This window comes from Pan paniscus, chromosome 6 (genome assembly GCF_029289425.2).
Source record: "Pan paniscus chromosome 6, NHGRI_mPanPan1-v2.0_pri, whole genome shotgun sequence".
NCBI lineage: Eukaryota > Metazoa > Chordata > Mammalia > Primates > Hominidae > Pan > Pan paniscus.
In genome coordinates, this window is record NC_073255.2 from 41,441,544 (window position 1) to 41,463,969 (window position 22,426).

A 22,426-nucleotide genomic window follows, 5' to 3' on the forward strand; every position below is an offset into this window, starting at 1 on the left:
ACCTTCACAGAATTTCTTCTCATATGGAACTCCATCTTTTGGATCAACACCCTTAAAAAAAGAAACGATGTGATTAGCAGTTTGGTTTTAAATTTATGAGATACATATACTAAAGCTCTCCTAAATGGCTTTAAAAGCACAAAGGCAAATGAGTAGATAAAACCCTTTAAAGTTTCTTAAGCCCCTAATTCAACATAGCAACGCCCTGTGCGAGCGAGTCGGGTTTGGGAGGAACTGAGGGTGGGAGTAAAGAGAGCCAGACACTGAACCTTTTCATTCAGGGAGATGCTGGGTAGGGTTCTGGGAGAGGTGCCTGGACCAGGGGTCTCACCCCTCAGAGCATGGAGGGTCCACTGAGTGACTGGACACAGGGTCTGGGCGGATTCTGCAGTCTCTGAGCTGGAGGTCTAAGTGTCCTGACATCTTCAGTACCTAAGATTGATGCTTCTAAAGAAGCAATTCTCAAGGGGTCCATTTTGCACATTCCTTTACCCCCTGAGGACATTGGCAATGTCTGGAGACATTTTTTGCTGGGGGTGCTACTGGCATCTAGTGGATAGAGGTCAGGGATACTGCTAAATATCCTCCAGTTTGCAAGACAGCTCCAACAACAAAGAATTATCCAACCCAAACATCAATAGTGCCCAGATTAAGAAACCTGGAAGTAACATTGGGCCTGCGAATGGGACTGAATTGGCACAGTTGGGACATCCTAAAACCTAAACTTAAAGCTACCCCTTAGTGGAGCTGCTAGTCCTTGGAAGGATTATTCATAGTATTCCAAGATGAAAGCACTTGCTGATCAGAGATGTGTTAACAAGAGCGTGCTCACTCTCCAGTCTTGAGAGCTCCCCATGCCTATTAAAACATGAAAGAACCTATTAACATCACACTGAACCCTGGGGTCCCTGGGACACAGTATGGGCAAGATTGGACTTCATGGTAAGACTCCCTCTGAGTTTATGATGTTGTGGTTCTGTGAGTGGTGTTTCCTCTGTGGAAGGGGATAGGTATGAAAGTGATATGTCCTTCTCCCATCACTGATGATGAGCTCTGCATCTTGCCTCCCTGAGCTCATGGTGGATTTCCATTGATCTAGTACAGTCTCTCACTTGGCCTTCCTCCTTATATGGGTGACACACCATATCTGAGGCCTGGGTGGGACCATGGAACGAAGACAGGGCATCACACATTGATTAGTCTCCTTTGTCCTCCAACATGACAACTAAACCTGGGTTTTTCAGAACAAGAGCTGACTTGGGGATCTTGTCACCTTAAGCTCTAGGGGAGATGTCTTCTTATTCTCCATGAAAAGGCAGAGTGACTAGCGGATAGGGTAGGTGGCGTGGGCTGGGGCACAGCTGTCTCTCATGCTTTCCATATCCTAGAGGCCATGGGACTGGAAAGCATACAGTAGGTGACTGTTGGTGCAAGCCTGGACTATGAGTGTCCTGAAGAGAGGAAAATATTTACAGAAACTTTTTCTTCTTCATTGAAGCAGATAAATTAAGCAACTCTTTAGAGGCAATTTAGACAATTTATTTAGGTAGGTGTGAAAATAATTGCAGTTTTTGCCGTTAATTACAAAAACTGCAATTACTTTTGCACCAACATAATATCTTGAAGTTAGGGAATCTTAAGCTTCAGGGCCCATCACAGCCCCTGCCCATGTGAGTACTGGGAGTGACTGGGAGTAACAGAGTATTCTAGGTGGAGAGGGGAGGCCAGGACATGTTTCCATGTAAACAGTTCTGGTAAACCAGAAATGAGATCTCAAAAGAAAGGGAACTGAATTTCTGAGACTCCAGGAATTTGTTAAGATTTCTGTGATTGTTTTAAAAATTATTCATTTTCCTATTTGATTTTGTATTTTTAAGTGGATATTCTTTTTTTCATGAGGAACCCTCAAATCTTGTAAGCTTAACACCCCATAAACTTGAGTCTGTTGCTGTGTTAGTTTGGCTTTCCTCTTTTCTTCCCTTTTCTTTCTCCGGGAGCTGCAAATCCATTATTCATAGGAAACTAGGACACCAGCATTAAATGCCTCAAGGTGTGAGTGGTCGGGTAAATACTGAGTAATTTCTGCTCTGCCTGGCTAGGCTTAAGAAACAGAAAAAAAAAATGGCTGCAACAAAATAAGGACAGCATGTGGTTTGCTCCAACAGCTGTGTGGGTTGCTGTAAAACTTTGTTAACACCACTCTTCATTTAATTTCACACTGTTCAAAACAGTATAAAGGGATTAGATGTGGGTGACCTTAAGCAAGGCTTAAAGGGGCCATGACTGAGAAAGCCTCAACTCTCATGACATCATTGACACTCTTCATGCATCATCAGGATTCTATACCCCTCTTCTAAGCATCAGGAAAAGAGTTTCTTTAGGCTGTCATAGTCTTCCCTGGATCTAACTAAAGCAGATATGTGATGAGCTTTAGGGGAGGGAGGAACAAAGGAGAATGGGGTTCAAACTGAATTTAGTTGCTTACCCAAATGCCATTACAGTTTGAATCCTGATGGACATCCCAGTTGTTCGGCCTAAGAAAAAAACATTAACATTGGTCTTTGACATATGCTTGTCTCTCAGTGGATGTCAGTTTCATGCATGAATGAATGAATGAATGAATGCTACACGAAGTGCCATGGAGAGACAACAGCATTCTTCATGGAATAGCATCACATCCCATTGCGTGTTGTGACATCAGAAGCCTCCATTCAGCTTCCTTGCTTTAACCTTGGTTTGGGATATTTGCCGGAAGCTCCGGACCAAATCCTGTCTTTTTCATCATTGACTATATTCATGGACCGCATTGTTGTGGAATGGTGCCGATGAACATAATGAACAAATCTGCATCCCATTGTGCCCCTAAATGCCCAAATAACTGGTTTATTTAATGCTTTGACACTATAGTCACAACAAAGGCGAGGGCTAGCATATCTGTTTTTTGATACCAGAGATGCAATTGAACCTCAGCCCAGGGCTAATGTATGACATGTTTTCCATTCATTAGAGGCTCCTCCTTACTCCCAGAGGGAGAGGCCACTATTTCTGGGCCCAATTCTGCATGGAGAACGGATACAGAAGGCTGGATAAGTGTCTACAATAAGATAATCTGTTCACTTGATTGTTTTTCCCACTTGACTGTAAGCTCCAGAAGAGGAGGCATATTTCTGTTTTGTTTACCACCCAGCATGATGCAAAGTACTTGGCAAATTGTAGGTCCCTGATAAGCATTTCTCGGACAAATGAACGAATGAATGCTGGTCTTTTTTCACTGAGCTTTACTTCAATTGGAACATGAAAATCTCTTCTCTCTGTAAGTGGGAATCCCCTAGGCTGGGGGAAGGAAATGTGTCTCCTGCTTCCTTTTCTGAAGATAATTTTAAAAATCAGCAACCAGCAGAAATAGTTACCTTCTACCTGGGTACACTGACTCGTCGCTGTCATTACAGTCTCTCCCCCGCCAGTGATAGCCCCGCAGTGTCTGAAATTGAAGAGCACACACAGGAGGGGTTCAGCCTGCTTTGATATTATCCATGAGGAAGGCTAATCGGAGTTGTCTGAATGGCATTGACATCGACAGTTTTTAATTCAGATTCAATCTAGGATCACTAAAGAGCACTAAGGAAATTAAGATTAATATGATAAGACATGCTGTGTGAGTGACATGTAATATAACACTAGGGCCAATAACAGGTGGTAGGGTGTGTGCATATGTGAATGTATGTGTGTGTGTGACATTAAGTGCATGCTTGTATGTGCATGTGTGGGGGTGCATTGTGTGAATGTGAATGTGTATGTATGGGGGCACGTGTATATGCATGTGTGTGTTTATGTGTATTCATATTGTAGATGTGTGTGCATGTACACACATGTGTTTGTGGGAATATGTGTTTGCTCATGTATGTGTGTCTACAAGCACCTCCAGAAACAGCAGACCCATCCAACTTCCCAAAAACCCTCTATTAACCATCAGTCCTCTCAGGCTGTAAAACAATTGGCTTATTTGGCCAAATGATTAATTTCATTGGATAATTTAAAAGTCTCTAGCCAAACGGTTAATTATGCAGGTTTAAATATTTGACCTCAGTGATGTGAATCAAGAGTTATAATAATGCCAGATAATATTTTTATTTCCTCCATTCCCAAGTAGAATATCTGAGATTTCCCAAACTTTTGGGACTTTGTAACATGTTACTTGCTTGTTGGTTTTCACAGAGAATACCCTGTCATTTTAACTGTTCTGAATCAAATGCACACACACACATGTTAAAAAGTAAGTTAAAGTAGATTTAAGAAGTTCCAAAATAATTCACAAAACCTTTCAAGGCAACCATAGCCCCCATGGAGACTTCCAACTGGGAATGGCAACAAAACCAGTCTGGGCCTAAGATTTACTTCAATGCCTTGTGTATCATCACAATGCTACAAAATCCTTAAAAAATATGAAATGGGCTGGGTGCGGTGGCTCATGCCTGTAATCCCAGCACTTTGGGAGGCCGAGGTGGACGGATCACTTGAAGTCAGGAGTTTGAGACCAGCCTGGCCAACATGGTGAAACTCTGACTTTACTAAAAATACAAAAACTACCGAGGTGTGGTGGTGCGTGCCTGTAATCCCAGCTACTTGGGATGCACGAGAAGCACTTGAAACCAGTAGGCAGAGGTTGCAGTGAGTGGAGACCATGCCACTGCACTCCAGTCTGGGGGAATAGAGTGAGACTTGGTCTCAAAAAAGAAAAGAAATTGTGAAATGATGTGTTGTTCATCAAATTAATAATGCATTCAAATGAAATTCAGTCTTGTCTTATTAAAGGAAAGAAATTTGTAGGAAGCAATGTGATGTTAGTGAACATCTGGTTATTCCTAACAATACTTACCGGGAAAACGCTGTATTTGTCTGAATCCACATCTTTGAATGGCACAGACTGTTCTATAGCTCTAGGAAAAAGAAAACAAAACAATCGGTGAGCTAAGAAAAAAAGTAACAGTGTTGGTGAAAACAAATAGAGAGACATTTTCTGATACAGCTCTGTTGAGTTTATGCCACAGAGGGCCATTCTAAACAGAAAATTAAGATCCTGTGTGGTGTCAGACAGAGCCAGCAAAACTTTGCCAATCTCTGCTCTTTACCCAACAGAACTGTTTTCTGTCTGATATTAACTTGGCCTGGATGAGGAAGTGAAATAATTGAAGTGAAATTTTAAAGGGCAAGGGGTATTGATGTTGAGATTCCCAGGAAATATGAGACTGCACTTTGAGTTCAGTCAATGAACTCAGCGCTACAAATTGAATTTTTGCCATTTTGCACATTGTTATAGAAATCTTTCCTTAAAATTTTACTCTTTTCAATCACTTATCCTGAGAATCTTGACCATTTAGCTGATATTAGCTGGCAACTTTCACTCCCATTCATGAGTCTTGGAAACCAAGGACCCTGATGTGATGACGAAATAAATTGATGCCAAAGCCATGGACATCCCATGAGGGAGGATTTCCCCTGTGGAATCCTCACCACCAGACTTTTCCCAGCTTCTCAATGTCAAAGACTGCCTTGGGTTTAGAAAATCACTTACAGAGTAGCAGAATAATGCAGTCATATGGCAATGAGGCAGGAAAATAGGGTCTGGAGGCAGGAAACATAAGGCCGATTCACACTTCAGCTATAACAGGAAATATCCTCTCCATAGGGCATACGCTGTAAATGACTTTGTAACTTTACTTCATCCTCTTCATTTACACAGGGCATACCCCAAGTAGAGGATATTTAAACTCACAAAAACTCTGTAATAGGGCCTTTGAGCCCCTATTCTCAGGCCTGCTTCTACACTGTGGAGTGCACTTCCATTTTCTATAAATCCCTTCATTCCTTCCTTCCTTTGTGCATTTCATCCAATTCTTTGTTCAAGATGCCAAGAACCTGGACACCCTCCACCATTAATGGCAAGATGAGGCTTTCTTTGGAGCCGAGAATTTACAGTGAGTAACACAACCTTTTATAGGAATCACTAAATGGTCTTTTGAATAAAGAGCATCTCAACAGTTCTGAGAACCTCAAGGCAAATAAATGCAATCCAAGACCATGCAGAGCCTAACTGGCAGCCTGGAGCCTGTCTTATGAACTCTGGGATGGGACAGAAGTCCAGCTTACAGGCCTCTTTGGTCAAACACTGGAGGGCACTGTGCTGGTTATATTAACTTCTATGGCTCTATAGCCTGTATTCTACTCTATACTTTTGGGGCTGGGAATTTTGCAAAATACACTTACCAGGTTCCCTTGGGAACTGGAGCTGGCACTGGTGGCAAGAGAGAGCAGGAGGAGGAGCGGAGAAGTTGGTTTCCCGCTCTGTCTTTCTCTCTCTGGATGTTCCCTTCAGTGACTCTACCTCTAGCCACAGTGGGCCCTCCTGAGGGTCCCAGCACCCATGGGTGACCCCTTATCCATGGCTCCAGGACTGGCCCACGTGGCCTCTTGTTTTGCCCCCAGCAACCCCGCAGCGAGCGGCCTCCCAAGCCTGAGAACACCAACTCCTCCCTTTTGCTTCTTCTGTCCCCCTAGGGATGCTGGTTGCCTCCTGCAGTCCTCATAACTGGGTGGCCTTGCCTTCCTCTTTTTACTGTTTCAGCCTTTTTAGCACTTCTTAAACTGGTACCTTATATTAAATCCTCCTTGCACAGCTCTGTTTCCTGACTGGACCACTGAGAGGAGGGCCCTGGGATGAGTGAGTGCTGGTTAGGGTAGGGAAAAGTAGGGAGTGTGGGGAGTCAATAGCCACTTAGTGGACCCAATGAAGAGGGAGCTGCAAGCTGATGTCTCATCACTAGTCCTTCCTACATTCCTGCCCTGGGGGACAGGGGAGGCTGGATCCCTGAAAGGACAAGGCAGCAGGCTCCTTCTTAGTGTCCCCAAGAAGAATTATCCTTTTGAATTCAAGTGCTCTTGCCAGATACTGAGTTGAGCATGGTGGTTCAGTAAAGACTCCGGAGTCAGTTGGAGTCACTGCTCCATCCACTGCTTCCTCACCAGCTCTGCAATTCTCAGAAGTTTATTTAACCTCCCTGAGCCTCATTTTTAAATCTGTAAAATGTGATTCCTGCCAGCTCCCTCACAGGGTTTATTGGGAGGATTAAGGGAAACCACATGAAAAGCCCCTAGTATTGGTCCTCACAAAGTGCTTGCAGCTGTGATTATAAGTGTCTGCTGTCCGAAAGAGGAAATTCACCTCCCCCTTCCATTTGGGGTGGCGTGGGTTGAACAAGGCCAGAGAGAGAGCCACCAGCAGGAAGTTAGAAAGGTTCTACTTGCTGACTCCACACATCCACACTTACAGGAAAAGTGAGAACCAGCCTTGGGGAAGGTGGAAGATTGTCCAGGAACAGTTCAGGTGTGGGCTGTAGCCAAATTCCACCCCCATGATCACCCACACCTTGATTTTCCCATGGTGGGAGCGGAGGGGAATGAAGCTTCCCAAGTGGGCTCAGAGGCTGTGACGCTGCTTTCCCTTATGCAGGAGAGAAGCTAGGGCAAGATCATCCTTGGGATCCTTCCTGCTCTGATGCTCCAGGGTTTCTAGATCCACCCCATCCCTTGTCTACTCTGAACTACGAATGGTTTTCTCTCACTTTAATCATCTGTCAAGAAATGCGGAAAAGCTTGGACCAAATGACTTGCAGTCATCCAACATCAGTTGTGACTCTTAAGAAAAGTTTTGGAAAAGGCTTTGAAGGTCACATTTTCTGTGAGACTAGGCAGTTTTCCCCATGTATGTATTTGGCCTCTTGGACAGCGTGTATTTTTCTAGTTGAGAAAAGAAAGATAAAGAAAGAGCAAGAGACAAAGACAGACAGATCAACAGAGACAGAGAGAGAGAGAGAGACAGAAATGACGTAGACCCAAACAGCCATATTTTCAGCCTGAGAAAGAAAAAGGAGCTGCAGGAAAGGTCCCGTTTGGGCATGTGCCAAAGCTATCCCCTCCCACCTTTGTTATCTTGGGGGTGAGAGTTTGTCCTTGAAAGAAGGAACAAAGAGTGGTCTTTAAGATTGGAAAGCTGATTTATTAACCTTTGTCTGCTTACTTTAAAGGCCCCAAGTGACTGACCAAAGCCATGCATTCTAGACATGAGTGGGTAGACTGGGTACTCAAAGTAGCATAAATTGCAACTTGTGTAATCTCCACAATCCCTTCTTCACAGCCCGCTAATCAAAATTTTTTTCAACTTAGCAACAACTTCATTTGGTAGCAAAACTTGACCTGAACTAATATAGGGCAATTCGTAAACTTTATCATACTTAGTGTGAAAATTCATATATTTCACTATGAAATATAAATGTGATTGATCAAGAGGTGCCAGGGATAGCAGGTGGGTTATGGTATATGCATTATTTATTACTTTACTAGAATATAAAAAACCTGAATTTCAAATCATATCTGGCTCCAAGGCTTCTTGTTTGTTTGTTTTTGTGTTTGTTTTTATAGAGACGGGGTCTTGCTCTGTTGCCCAGGCTGGTCTTTAGCTCCTGACCTTAAGTGGTTGTTCCACTCTGGTCTCCCAAAATGGTGAGATTACAGGCATGAGCCAATGTGCCTGGCAACTCCAAGGTTTTGAATAACACATTGTTGACTTCTTTTACTGAAAGTTATTTCTGCAGAATTGCATCTGAACTTGATACCTTGTGTATCCTTAGAAATATCTAGCTGTATGTTGAAATGTTCATTCATTCATTCCTTCATTCCACAGGCATTTTGGGAGTCCCTGCTGTGTGCTGGGAATCATATTAGATACCAGAGATGAGTACAAGATACAGTTCCTACAGTTCCTGCAATTTAGGAGCTTGACATGGGTAAGGAAATTAATGCATCAAAAGATAACTATAGTCCTGGGTGAAAAATGCTGTAAGAGGGTTGTGCATGTAGAGAGGAAAAAAACATTTCTAACTCTGTATAGCAGAAGAAGTGATCTTAAGGTGAAAGCTAAAGGATGAGACAGCATTTTCAAGGCAAGCAATTGGACTGAGGACAGCATAGTGGGAAGGAAAAGCCATGGGAATTCTTTCAACGTAGCTCCGGGTTCTGAAATTAGATTCTCTGGGTTTGAATCCCAGTTCTGCTGTCTCCTTGTCAGGTGACCTTATGCAAATTAATCTTTTTGTGCCTCAGTTTTCTCATTGGTAAAGTAGAATCAATATCATTAACTATTTCTTAGACATGGAAAGCACTCGAAAAAAACAAAACAAAACACATGAGCTCTTACTTTATGTGCAGTGGGAACCCTGATTGCACGGATGGCTCCTCGGGTGGGGCAGCAGGAGTCAGGTGTCTGCTCTCATCATGATTTGGTTTCTAGAGACATCCCCATCCCAATCCATGGCCCCTCTTCAGATGTTCAGATTTCTGGCCACACGACATTCTATTCAATGACCATGCAGCCTGGTGTCACTCGCTGCCCCTGCTCTACACCCGCCTGCCACCAGATATCAGGTGAGTGGGCTTGATCCAGGGAGCAATTGTAACTGTGGCTGATTGTTATTAATGACACAGTATTGAGCTATTCAAGTTCAAACTCCCTAAAATTATTTCATGAAACTGGGGCATTATGACAAAAGAAAAATGGTGAGAATGAATCTCCATGTGTGCCTGCCTCACATGTGAGACTCGACTCAGGTAGCTCTCGAGGGCCGGGCGTGGGTTGGTTGCATATGTGGGTGGATGTGTTATCCAATGAAATGAGAACAGAGAAGCCATGGAAGGGCACACCTGCCTATAGACGTGGCTCAGCTTGGAGGTGGGGGCAGGACCGATGTGGGTGGAAGGAGCAGGGTATGGGGAAGGAGGAGGCTAAAAAGGAAAAAAAATAGCATTGAATTAACACAATCAACAAGAGACAGGATGGTTTGCACATATTTATGTGAAATAATATGGGGGTTTCTGCATATAGACATTAAATAAAAAGAATAGATTTTTAAAAAGAGGGGATCCTCCTGACTTACCACTGTTGAAGTAAAATACAGACAGTGTGTAGGCACTATGTATCCTGATTAAAACAGAACACCAAAAAACTTGATCACTCCATGGTCATAGCCTGATAGCTACACATTTGTTTTCCTGGTAAAGTGGTGCTTTTCCTTCATGTATTCCCTCATTTATTCATTGAGCTCCTCCTGCTAAGAAATGGGATCCCTGCTCTCCAGGAGCTTATGGGTGATGTGGGAGACCAGCAAGGAAGCAGGGATTGAAGAATGGGATAAGGCGGAGCAGGCACTAGGGAGCTGGGGGCACTGAAGAGGAGCCAGGAGCACCCAGGAGGGCTGTGCAAGCGACTGAAAGTAACCTGGGAGCTGGAACGCGTCCCTGGGGTGGAGACACCTCAAATGAATTTTGAAAGCATTAGACCGAATGGGACAGAGGACAGGGAGAGGCACTGGGCAGGTAAGGCATTTCTCCTGGGGGAATTTTATCAAAGGAATATGCCACAGAAGACACGCAGGTCTTGTCTCTACCACGTGAGGACTCCGTGCTAGTGGGTCAGGCATTTAAAACCTACTTGTTCCTCTAAAGCGTAGGGCTAAGAGTTGAGGGGTCAATGGAAAGCAAACTGTTGGATTCAAAGGTCAGATTCATCCATTACCGGATCTGTGACCTTGCACAAATGATTTTACCTCTTTAGAAAGGAGAAAATAATGGTGCTGACCTTAAATGGTTGGATTTACAACAGTTTTTGGTGCATAGACAGCACCAGATAACTTTTAGTTATCAATATTTTTACTGAACCACAGATGGCTTTGAAGAATACATGAGACTGCATTTATATGTATACGTGCTTTTTAAGTTGTAAAGCACTGAACCAGTTGTGACCTGCTGCATATGACACTTGAAACACAGTGATTTTTTAGAAAGAAGGAAAACACAGTTTTTGCTTTTTCATAAAAGAATAATTTTCCCTTTCAAATTGGACCAAGAAAATCCCTGGCCACTGATGCTCTTGAATTCAATTTTTCAAAGGTGGTTCAATTGAAGAGTTGTCACTTTGACCCTGTTGCGTCCTGCTGGCCCACATCTAACACAGAAAATACAATAATGCATTCAGCAAGGAGGGGGCAGCGGTCTTGATTTAATGGGAGCTAGGCATGATGACATGATTGGGGGCCTGGGGAGCTGGCTGCATCTCAGTCTTCCAGCATCTTCTTTCATGTCTGATAGCTGCCCCCTACTCCCCATGTCCTGATGCTCTCTGGATTCATCCCCAGTCATGAAAAGGGGTGTTGCTAGCACTTCTGGGACCTGCAATGGCACTTTACATAGCTGGCTTGCAGGGGCTTATGCCAGAAGGTTGGCTAGGAAGAGTTTTTAACTGTTTAACTCTTGGATCTCTCTAAGAGGCTCCAAATGTGGGTCTGAATCATAGCCTCCTCCTGTCCCTGGATATTATTACAACAGATGAGAGATGTTCAGTGGACTTAGTACTCATGAAGCTCGTGAGATGAAGGATGGCAGAACAAGGAAAAGTGTCTTTGTTAGGGGTTGAATTGTGTTCATGAGAAAAATATGATGAAGTCCTAACCCCTGGTATCTGCGAATGTGACCTTATTTGGAAACAGGGTCTTTACAAGTGTAATCAAGTTAAGATGAGGGCATTAGGGCAGACCCTCATCCAATATGAGTGGTGTCCTTGTAAAAGGAAACGACAGGCACCCAGGGAAGATGGCCAAATATGAAGATGAAGCAGAGACTGGAGCGATGCAGCTGTAAGGCAAGGTATGCCGACGCCTCACGGCCACCATTGGAAGCTAGGGAGAGACAGAAGGGATCCAACTAGAATCTTAGAAGGAGTGTGGCCCTGCTGCCGTTTTGGCTCTGGACTTCTGACCTCCAGAACTGAGAGAGAATTAATTTCTGTTGTTCTAAGCCACCCAGTTTGTGGTGTTTTGTAACCGCAGACATAGGAAGCTATAGCTTCTCAGTCCAGGTGTGCAGCCTAACTCTCACCTCTGTGTGTTCTCAGCCATCCACAAGGCTGAACTAGCACAGGCTAAAGTAATAGGAGCTCCTGCGGGAGAGGAAGAGTAAAAGAAGCAGGGGCTGGGGCAGATGGTGTGGTTAAATAAATATCTCACGGCTAAAGAACATTATTCTGAGTCATTAAAGCATCACTTGTATGTGTAGCATTCGCAGTCTTGCACCTGTACTAGAAGGTGAGCAATGGGGTGGACATGGACACCCAGGAGTCAAAGTGTGGGGTCTAATGGCCTAAGAATTCCCTGGAAAATTTCCAGGAAAACACAGCACTCCCCCACCAGGTTTGGGGCCAAGGAATCTGGATTTTAAAACGTTTCAAGATGATGATTCTGAGACATAGGCATAATTTAGTTTATACTTTAATTTTAGATGTGGGGAAGCTGAGGCTCAGAGGCTCAGAGACATTAAGTGGCCCAAGTTCTCAAAGTCAGCTCAAGAAGCAGCATTGCAAAGAAGTCAAGAATATGTATATTCCCAAAGAACACATGAGATCAAATGCACCTGGGGGTGTATCTTGGGTCCTCAGTGGCCCAGCAGAAGTTACTTCTTTAAGGCTCAGTTGTTTTCTCTGTGAAATGGGAATAATAATAACCCTTACCTCATTTTATTGTTGTGACAACTAAGTGAGGAAACGTATCGAAAGTTCAGCATCTGGCACCTGGAACAGCGCCCATAAACCTGATAGCAGCAAAGCAGCAGTGGTCATATTAGAAGTAGCTTAGTGGGATGGGCTTGGTGGCTCACGCCTGTAATCCCAGCACTTTGGGAGGCTGAGGTGGGTGGATCACTTGAGGTCAGGAGTTCAAGACCAGCCTGGCCAAAGTGGTGAAACCCTGTCTCTACTAAAAATACAAAAAATTAGCTGGGCGTGGTGGTAGGCGCCTGTAATCCCAGCTACTAGGGTGGCTGAGGCAGGAGAATTGCTTGACCATAGGAGGCAGAGGTTGCAGTGAGCCATGTTCATGCCATTGCACTCCAGCCTGGGCAACAAGAGCGACACTCCATCTCAAAAAAAAAAAAAAAAAAGAAGTAGCTTAGTGGAGGGTAGACCCCATGCTATTTTGCCTCTGAGTCCAATGCCCTCTCAAGACATGGTTTCACCCTTTAATGTTTTGAACAGCAGTTACTATGATGTCTAGTATAACCCCAGACTCAAAGTGGAGCTGGAATATGGACAGGAGTGTGTGGGAATTCTGGACAGTGTCTCTGCATTCACAACCCTATTCCTATGTATCTGAGCCAGATTTTTCATGTAATAGTTTGGGCGCTGTGAAAACACAGTCCCTGTCCAGCCTTGTGAGTGTCTTGCACTAAAGATGCTCAGAGTCTTCTCCATGCCCAGTTGCCCACCCTGGTCCATAGTTCACATGCAGGGAGGGGCTGTTTCCAGGTGTAGTGCAGTGGGCACCTCGCTGGCAGGCACTTGCCGGCAGTGAGCCTCACTGCGGGCTGCATTCTAGCCTGGGGAACAGATCAGCTTTGAGATGCAAAGATGCTGGCATTCAGTATATTTCCCAAACGATTTTCTTCAGAGCTCATTTGTCTTTTGGTTTCTGTGCAATGTTTTGAGAAAGAAACACTCTCACCTTCAGGGATGCCTTTTAAGTGTGAAGATCATTTTAGTCATTAGAAAAGGGGGACAAGCAAAGACGTTATTACATGCTAGTGCTCAGGAAAGTAGAAATTGTATACATACAATTTAATTTTCTGGCAGATCTTGGCCAAAACCGGGAGTGAACAAATGTCAGAACCACTTCTAGAATATTTCTGGGGAGAAAAAAACAAAAAGAGAGTTGTTTAGTTTAAGGAGTGGTTCCCCACCTTCTAAGGGCCCCTCTGAACTTGAGGTTTCTGGATCCTCCTTCCTCTAGAATCCAGCCCATTTCACCTCTCTAAATTTACCTCTTGTTCCTGTCCCCACCATCCATATCCATGCCACTGCCTGTGCCTTTGCCCATCGGGCTCCTCAGCCCGAAGCCTTCCCTCCTTCTCTTCCAGCCAGCTCTTCCCAGCTTCGCAGCCACCCTCACTCTCCACCTTGTTCCAGGAGGGTCCAGCAACAGCATTCCTCTACCCAGGTGCTTTAAAAATAAAGAAGATTTTCAAACAAAATAATTCCATCTCATTATGGAAATAAAAACTAAAGGGAGAGACCAATCTGGGGTCTGGGAGGAAGGAAGGTCCCTTCCCCCGCAGAGGAGAGAGGTGCACAGACCAAGCCCCTTGTGCTTCTTGAGCTGTGGGGTTCTAGACAGCGATTTCTATGAGGCTCCAGATGTGGGCTACACTAAAAGCCCTGACGTTTTACCAAGCAGTGCTTTTAGAAACATTGCAGTTTCCACAATGCTTTCCTCAACTTAAAGAAAGAGAAGACAATAGGGTAGAAAAGTTAGGCACCAGCATTTATCAATGAAGGGAGAGAGACAGTGGATTCCTGCCAGCCCTGAGTCCTTCGAATGGCTATGAGGAGTGTTATGGGCATTGGCGATATTTGACCCTGGCAAGAGAGAATCAGCAACCGTTTCAGAATATAAATGAGGTACTTAAGGATTTTTGAGATGCCTGCCCAGCTTTCTAGGAGGAGAAATAATCCTGACTGGTGGCCCAACTCCATGTAAGATGTGGAGACAACAAAGAGGCTGTCCTTGTCCTCAGCTCACCGTCGAGTGGAGGGCATGGGTGGAGGCCCCAGCTCCGGGCACACCCTGTGGGGTCTGCAGAGGCCAAGGCACTAGCACGTGTCTCTAGGAACCTGGAGCCAGAATGCAGATGACCCTGCAGTGAGGTGGGATAGAGGCAGGTGGGGAGGAAGAGAGACGGCCTGAGGCTTTGTGACTCAGTGAGGGCCACAGCCTTGCTAGAGATGCTGCACATCCTTGCCTTCCACATCCCCACCTCAGGGCTGCTGAATTGAAAACCCTGGGGTGGGTCGTGGCAGCCTATGTCTTCATTGCCCTCCAAGTCATTCTGGTGCCCACTAAGGCTTGACAACCACTGCTCTAGGTCCGTGTCACTCAACGTGTGATCACAGATGAGGAGTATTGATGCCACCTGGGAGCTTTCAGAGATGCAGAGTCTTGGGCCCTGCTGCAGACCTACAAAATCAGAATCTGCATTTTAACAACGTCCCCAGGATGCACACTAAAGCTGAAGTAGCCTGGCTCCCGGAAGAGGGAGTGCCCGAGCAGTGCTGTGGAGGTATGAGAAAGCTTGGTGTCTTAGAGGAATGCCAAACATTCCCACCTGGAGGGAGAATCAGAATGGCAGAATGCAGTGAACCATGGAAGGAAGGAGACAGGATGGGGAGCAGGGGCCTGGAGTGCAGCACTACATGTTATCCTGAGGACTGTGGGGAAGCCGTGGAGGTGTCAGGCAGAGGAATCACATTTGCGTTTCGGAAAGATGCCTCTAGGCATGGGAAGATGGCCTGGAGAAGGATCATTTGAGATAAGCGACCCCAAGGCCCTATCTCAGGGTTTCAAACCTCGGTGCTATTGCCATTGAAAGGAGCCGGGCACATTCCTCAGCCCCAGGCTCAAAACAAACAAGCCCAGTACAAACACATCCCATCCTCCCATCCCACCACATATTGCCATATATCTCTCAAACTTCCTGAGCCCAGTACAAACACCACCAGGAAAGTCTCCGATAAGGGGACAGCCGTTCAAAGTTTTACTGAAAGAGCGGGAACCAAAAGAATTCCTTTGTTCCCCTGTAACTTTCAGGCTATAAAAAGCAAACACTCGCATTGTTCAGGGCCCTCTTATATGCTGTGGAATGGAGGGACCAGGTTCGAACTTGTAGTAAAGATCCTTGCCGCTTGGCTTTGACTCTGGACTCTGGTGGTCTTCTTTGGGGAACTAACGGTCTGGGCATAACATCTGGGGGCCCATCCGGGATTCCCCAAGCCCACCAGACCCCTGGTCAACGGATCTGCTAGGATTGATCTACTGATAGGTGAGCTGGCTCATCTCCATTTGTCTGTCTGTGTCTGTTCTGAATCTGAATCTGTGACTCGCGAGGTCTGAAACTGGAGCTGGCACAGTCCTGGCGGACGCGCTATAGGACGGCCAGCGGGGACCGGTGGGAGACGTCCCCTGGCTCTCATCTGATCTAAATTGCAATGGGAACTGCCCCGGTTTGGCGGGAAGCAGCTGTCTCTGATCTGGGCTGCCCCAGCGCGATCGCGATCCAGGCAGCTAACTCTGACCCGGGCTCCTGGTGCGCGCTTGCAATCTGAACTGCCCCAGTTTGGCGGGCAGCAGCTGTCTCTGATCTGGGCTGCCCCAGCGCGATCGCGATCCAGGCAGCTAACTCTGACCCAGGCTTCCGGTGCGCGCTTGCAATCTGAACTGCCCCGGTTCGGCGGGCAGCTGTCTCTGATCTGGGCTGCCCCAGCGCGATCGCCATCCAGGCAGCTAACTCTGACCGGGGCTCCCGGTGCGCGCTTGCAATCTGAACTGCCCCGGTTTGGCGGGCAGCAGCTGTCTCTGATCTGGGCTGCCCCAGCGCGATCGCGATCCAGGCAGCTAACTCTGACCCGGGCTGCCAAAGTGCGCCTGCAATTAGATATCATTAATAAGTCAGATCAGATTTCCTTTACAGGGATTCAAACCCACATTCCTTTACAGGAAGAGACTACAAATTATTACAGGATGGGTAATACCCAGAGCACTCCTCTATCTCTCCTTACGAGTAATTTCAAAGAAGTTAGAGCAAGGGGCCATGATCTTGGTATAGAAATCAGGAAAGGAAAGCTAATTACTCTGTGTCGCTCCGAATGGCCTGCCTTTGATGTGGGGTGGCCGCCCGAAGGGAACTTCCGACTTGCTGTCATCACTAGGGTAAAGTCCAAGATTTTCCTACCTGGGCGTGCGGGCCACTTAGATCAAATCCCATATATCCTCATATGGCAGGACCTTGTTGAGAACCCGCCTCCTTGGCTGTCCCCTTTCCAATTAGCCTCTGAACCCTGTAAGGCACTGGTTGCTAGACCACTAAAATCCAAGCAACCAACTGCCCCCCCCATCCTGTTCTACCTGACAGCGGGGACCCACTGTTCACAGAACCCCCTCCGTACCCCTCCGGGCCCCAGGCCCCAGCCCCCCTGGCTGAGCTGCGGGAGGGAGCAGGCGGATGGGAGGCGGCCAGCACACACGGGCCCGCTGAAAGGGAAAGTAACTTTGAAGGGCCGGCGGGGCAGACGCGAGGGCGCACTTCGCGGACTAGCCCCCCTCAGCCGCCTGACTCCACGGTGGCTTTACCCCTTCGGGAAATAGGACCCCCAGATGACACAGGAATCCCCAGGCTCCAGTACTGGCCATTCTCCACCAGTGATCTGTATAACTGGAAGACTCAGAGTGCCCAGTTTTCAGACAACCCCAAAGATTTACTGGCTTTACTGGATAGTGTCATGTTCACCCACCAGCCCACTTGGGATGATTGTCAGCAGCTCCTCCGAATCTTGTTCACCACGGAAGAGCAAGAGAGAATACAGATAGAAGCTAGGAAGCTGGTCCCGGGGGACGACGGTCAACCGACTGCCAACCCCGACCTCATAAACGCAACCTTTCCTCTGACCAGGCCGGCGTGGGACTACAACACGGCAGAAGGTAGGGGACAGCTACACCTTTATCGCCAGACTCTAATGGCAGGTCTCCGGGCAGCTGCTCGCAAGCCCACTAATTTGGCTAAAGTATATTCTATTCTGCAGGGAAAGACAGAGAGCCCAGCTACCTACTTAGAAAGATTAATGGAAGCTTTTAGACAGTACACCCCCATAGATCCAGAGGCTCCAGGAAGTCAGGCAGCTGTTGTAATGTCTTTCGTAAATCAGGCAGCCCCAGATATTAAGAGATAACTCCAGAAATTAGAAGACTTGGAGGGAAAGCGGATTCAGGACCTCCTTCAGATAGCCCAGCAGGTTTACAATAACAGAGATACTCCAGAGGAAAAGCAATTTAAGGCCACTGAAAAAATGACCAAGGTCCTGGCAGCAGTGGTACAGAAAGAGCATCTACAGCCAGAGTACACCCAACCTAGGCGGCCCCCCCGGCATGCTAATCTGAGCAAAGACCAATGTGCCTACTGTAAGGGGGCTGGCCACTGGGTAAGAGACTGCCCCAAAAAGAAACCACGAGGACAGGGACCCGGACCCCCTAGGTCTACACCTGTACTAGTCACTCAAGACGAAGACTAGGGAAGACGGGGTTCGGACCCCCTCCCCGAACATAGGGTAACTTTGCAAGTGGAGGGGTCCCCAGTCCAGTTCTTGGTCGATATGGGAGCACAGCACTCGGTGTTAGTTAAAACTAATGGGAAATTATCCTCCAAATCCTCGTGGGTACAAGGGGCCACAGGAGTTAAGAAATACCCATGGACAACACAAAGAACAGTAAACCTCGGAGCCAAGAATGTAACCCATTCTTTCCTGGTCATCCCTGAGAGCCCCTGTCCCCTACTGGGGAGAGACCTGCTAACTAAAATGGGAGCACAGATCCATTTCCTCCCTGAGGGGCCCGTCGTGACCAACTCCCACAATCGACCCGTGTCCGTCCTGACTATAAACCTAGAAGATGAGTACCGGCTCCACCAGGAGAAAGCGGCCCCTGACCAGGACATAGCAACCTGGCTCCAGCAATACCCAGAAGCGTGGGCGGAGACGGGGGGCTTAGGTCTAGCAAAACACTGTCCTGCCTTATTTATTGAACTTAAGCCTGGGACAGACCCCGTGCGGGTACGCCAATACCCGATGCCCCTAGAGGCCAAGAAAGGAATTGCCCCGCATATCCACCGGCTCCTTGACCAAGGGGTCCTTCGCCCATGTCACTCACCCTGGAATACTCCATTGTTGCCGGTACGAAAACCTAATAGTGGAGAATACAGACCTGTACAAGACTTAAGAGAAATCAACAAGAGGGTGGTGGACATACATCCAACTGTGTCTAACCCGTATACCCTCCTAAGTACCTTAAACCCTAAACATCAATGGTACACTGTTTTAGATTTGAAAGATGCTTTCTTCAGTTTGCCTTTAGCCCCTCAGAGCCAAAAGCTCTTCGCCTTTGAGTGGAATGACCCTGATAGGGGCATAAGTGGCCAACTGACATGGACCAGGCTGCCGCAGGGATTCAAAAACTCTCCTACCCTTTTCAATGAGGCCCTCCATGAAGACCTGGGTGAGTACCGACGTAAACACCCTGAAATAATTTTACTACAGTATGTTGATGACCTCCTAATTGCTGCTGAGACCCAAGAAGCTTGCATCCAAGGGACCAAGGGTCTCTTACAAGCTCTGGGGAATCTAGGCTACCGAGCCTCAGCAAAAAAAGCTCAAATCTGTAAGCCAGAGGTAACATATCTAGGGTACCTGCTTAAGGGAGGGCAGCGCTGGCTAACAGACGCCCGGAAACAAACTGTTCTGCAGATCCCCAGGCCACAATCCACCTGACAAGTGAGAGAATTCCTGGGGTCGGCGGGATTTTGCAGATTGGATACCTGGGTTCGCAGAACTGGCTAAACCCTTGCATCAGGCAACACGGGGGCAACAGCCATTTAATTGGACAGACGAAGCCGAGTTGGCCTTCCAACAGATTAAAACCGCCCTACTCTCTGCGCCTGCACTAGGACTACCTGATGTTACCAAGCCCTTCCACTTATACGTGGATGAGAATAAGGGTGTCGCCAAGGCGGTAATAACTCAGAACTTAGGCCCCTGGCAGAGGCCAGTTGCCTACCTGTCAAAGAAGTTAGACCCAGTGGCTGCCAGGTGGCCCCCTTGTCTCCGAATGATTGCGGCCATGGCTCTGATGGTGCAAGATGCTGATAAACTTGTCATGGGGCAAGAATTGCGGGTCGTTACTCCACATGCCATCGAAGGTGTACTCAAACAGCCACCTAATCGATGGATGAGTAACGCCCGGCTCACCCACTACCAAGGACTACTACTAAATCCTCTCAGGATAATTTTCCTGCCCCCAACGACCTTAAACCCTGCCTTGCTGCTGCCCAACCCGGACCTGGACGCCCCACTCCATGACTGCACCAAGATACTAGCTCAGGTGCACAGAGTTCGAGAAGACCTGCAGGACCGCCCACTTCCTGACACCGACCTCGTCTGGTTCACTGATGGGAGCAGCTTCATGCATCAAGGCCAGAGGTACGCTGGAGCGGCAGTAACTTCAGAGACTGAGGTAATCTGGGCAGAACCCCTGCCCCCGGGGACAATGGCCCAGAAGGCCAAACTGATAGCGCTCACCCAAGCTCTTACCTTAGGGGCAGGGAAAAAGCTGACCGTATATACAGACAGCCGATATGCTTTTGCAACGGCGCATATACATGGGGCCATTTACAGGGAGCGAGGGTTACTGACGGCTGAAGGAAAAGAGATAAAAAACAAGCAAGAGATCCTAGCCCTGCTAACAGCCCTATGGAGGCCAGAAAAATTAGCCATTGTACATTGCCCAGGGCATCAGAAACTAACTACTCCAACTGCTCAAGGCAACTTTCTGGCAGACTAAACTGCAAGGAATGTGGCGAAGGCTCCCAGCCAACTCCTTGCACTCCAGCTCCCTGACCCGGGCCCCCAGGACTTGCCATATTTCCCTGAATATTCAGAACAAGATCTCCAGTGGATTGACAAACTTCCCCTGAAACAAATCCAGAATGGGTGGTGGACTGATACTAATGACCAAACCATCCTACCAGAAAAATTAGGACAACAGGTGTTAGAACACATCCACCGAACCACCCACCTGGGGGCCCGGCGGATGATAGACCTGATCAGACGCTCCAAGCTCAAAATCAGACATATAGCTGAGACGGCCAGCAGTATCGTGACAAGTTGCAAAGTCTGCCAGCTTAACAACGCATACCCCCAATCTCAAGCTGCAACAGGAACAAGGCTCAGGGGAACCAGGCCCGGTATCTACTGGGAAGTAGATTTTACTGAAATAAAGCCAGGAAAATACGGGTACCGGTACTTACTTGTCTTTGTAGATACTTTTTCACGGTGGACTGAAGCATTCCCAACCAAAAGAGAAACTGCTCAGGTCGTAGCAAAGAAAATTCTGGAAGATATCCTTCCCAGGTATGGCTTCCCCATCCAGATAGGGTCAGATAATGGGCCTGCTTTCGTCACTAAGGTAAGTCAGGACTTGGCTTCCATCCTTGGGGCAAATTGGAAACTACATTGTGCTTACAGGCCCCAGAGTTCAGGACAGGTAGAAAGGATGAATCGGACCTTAAAAGAGACCTTAACTAAATTAACTATAGAGACTGGCACTAATTGGGTAGTCCTTCTCCCCTATGCTCTGTTCCGGGCCCGTAATACCCCTTACAAACTGGGCCTTACCCCTTACGAAATCATGTATGGCAGACCTCCACCCCTGGTTCCTAGCTTAAAAGATGACCTGCTTAAGTCTGAAACAGAAAATGTCTCTGAATTCTTATTTTCCCTACAAGCCTTACAGAAAATTCACCAAGAAATCTGGCCCAAGCTGAAAGAGCTATATGAGACCAGTCCCCCACCGACACCCAATCCGTACCAGCCGGGAGACTGGGTCCTGGTTAAGCGACACTGACAAGAGACCCTAGAGCCCAGGTGGAAAGGACCACTCCAAGTACTCCTGACCACACCCACCGCCCTGAAGGTAGAAGGCATTGCGTCATGGATCCACTACACCCACGTCAAGCCAGTGGACCCAACCTCCGACCTTCTGGGGCCAATCACGGCGGCGGCTGAAGCACCGGACACGTGGACTGTGGACAGAGCTAAGAACAACCCCTTAAAACTCACCCTGCGCCGGCAGCATAGCTCACTGCAAACATGCAGTTAGGTAGTCTAACTCTAACATTAGTCGCCCTAGTGGCCGCTGGGGAAAACATAAAGCCAGCTCCTAATCCCTTTGTCTGGAGATTCTGGCTTTATGAAAACCAAACCCACCCTGGGCAACCTCATAAGCCCGGGAAATTAGTGGCCAGTGCAGATTGCCCCTCCTCAGGGTGCAATAGCCCAATTTTACTAAATTTTACCGATTTCCCAGTAGCCAAACCAGTGGCACCAATAATATGCTTCGAGTATGATCAGACTAAATACAATTGTAAGCACTATTGGTGGCACCAAAGCGCCGGCTGCCCTTATAACTATTGTAACATCCATAAATACCAATGGTGGGGTGGAAAAGAACAGATAGATCCCAGATGGCCCTTCCATCGCAGACGAGATAGAGACCTTTCATATACATGGATAGTTAGAGACCCCTGGAACTCCCGCTGGACCACGCCTCAACGTGGGGCTGTATACTACTCCTCCGCCTCCACATGGCCTAGCAGTCACCTCTATCTGTGGCGGGGTCTAGTGCAGGTACGGCCCCTGGTCCATGGAAATATCCAGCGACAAGAAAACCGCCTGACA

The 22,426-nt window shown here is 47.2% G+C and overlaps 1 protein-coding gene and 1 long non-coding RNA gene across 5 annotated transcripts in view; one reads left to right on the plus strand and one right to left on the minus strand.

Annotated features, from left to right (window-relative positions):
* The window catches only part of AOAH (acyloxyacyl hydrolase), a 225,556-nt gene that overhangs the window by 106,160 nt on the left and 96,970 nt on the right, over positions 1-22,426 (minus strand). For all 4 annotated transcript variants that reach the window (XM_034963944.3, XM_003814970.5, XM_034963943.3 and 1 more), the window contains 5 exons: positions 13,709-13,779; positions 4,877-4,937; positions 3,411-3,481; positions 2,486-2,534; positions 3-51 (listed from right to left, as the gene is read on the minus strand). In XM_034963944.3, coding sequence (XP_034819835.1) covers positions 3-51; positions 2,486-2,534; positions 3,411-3,481; positions 4,877-4,937; positions 13,709-13,779 — 301 coding nt within the window. The remainder of the gene's footprint in view (positions 1-2; positions 52-2,485; positions 2,535-3,410; positions 3,482-4,876; positions 4,938-13,708; positions 13,780-22,426) is intronic.
* Positions 1-22,426, plus strand: part of LOC129398413 (uncharacterized) — a 155,687-nt gene that overhangs the window by 102,533 nt on the left and 30,728 nt on the right. The window contains exons 2-3 of the long non-coding RNA XR_008626204.1: positions 8,738-8,840; positions 9,344-9,477. This is a non-coding gene — a long non-coding RNA (uncharacterized LOC129398413). The remainder of the gene's footprint in view (positions 1-8,737; positions 8,841-9,343; positions 9,478-22,426) is intronic.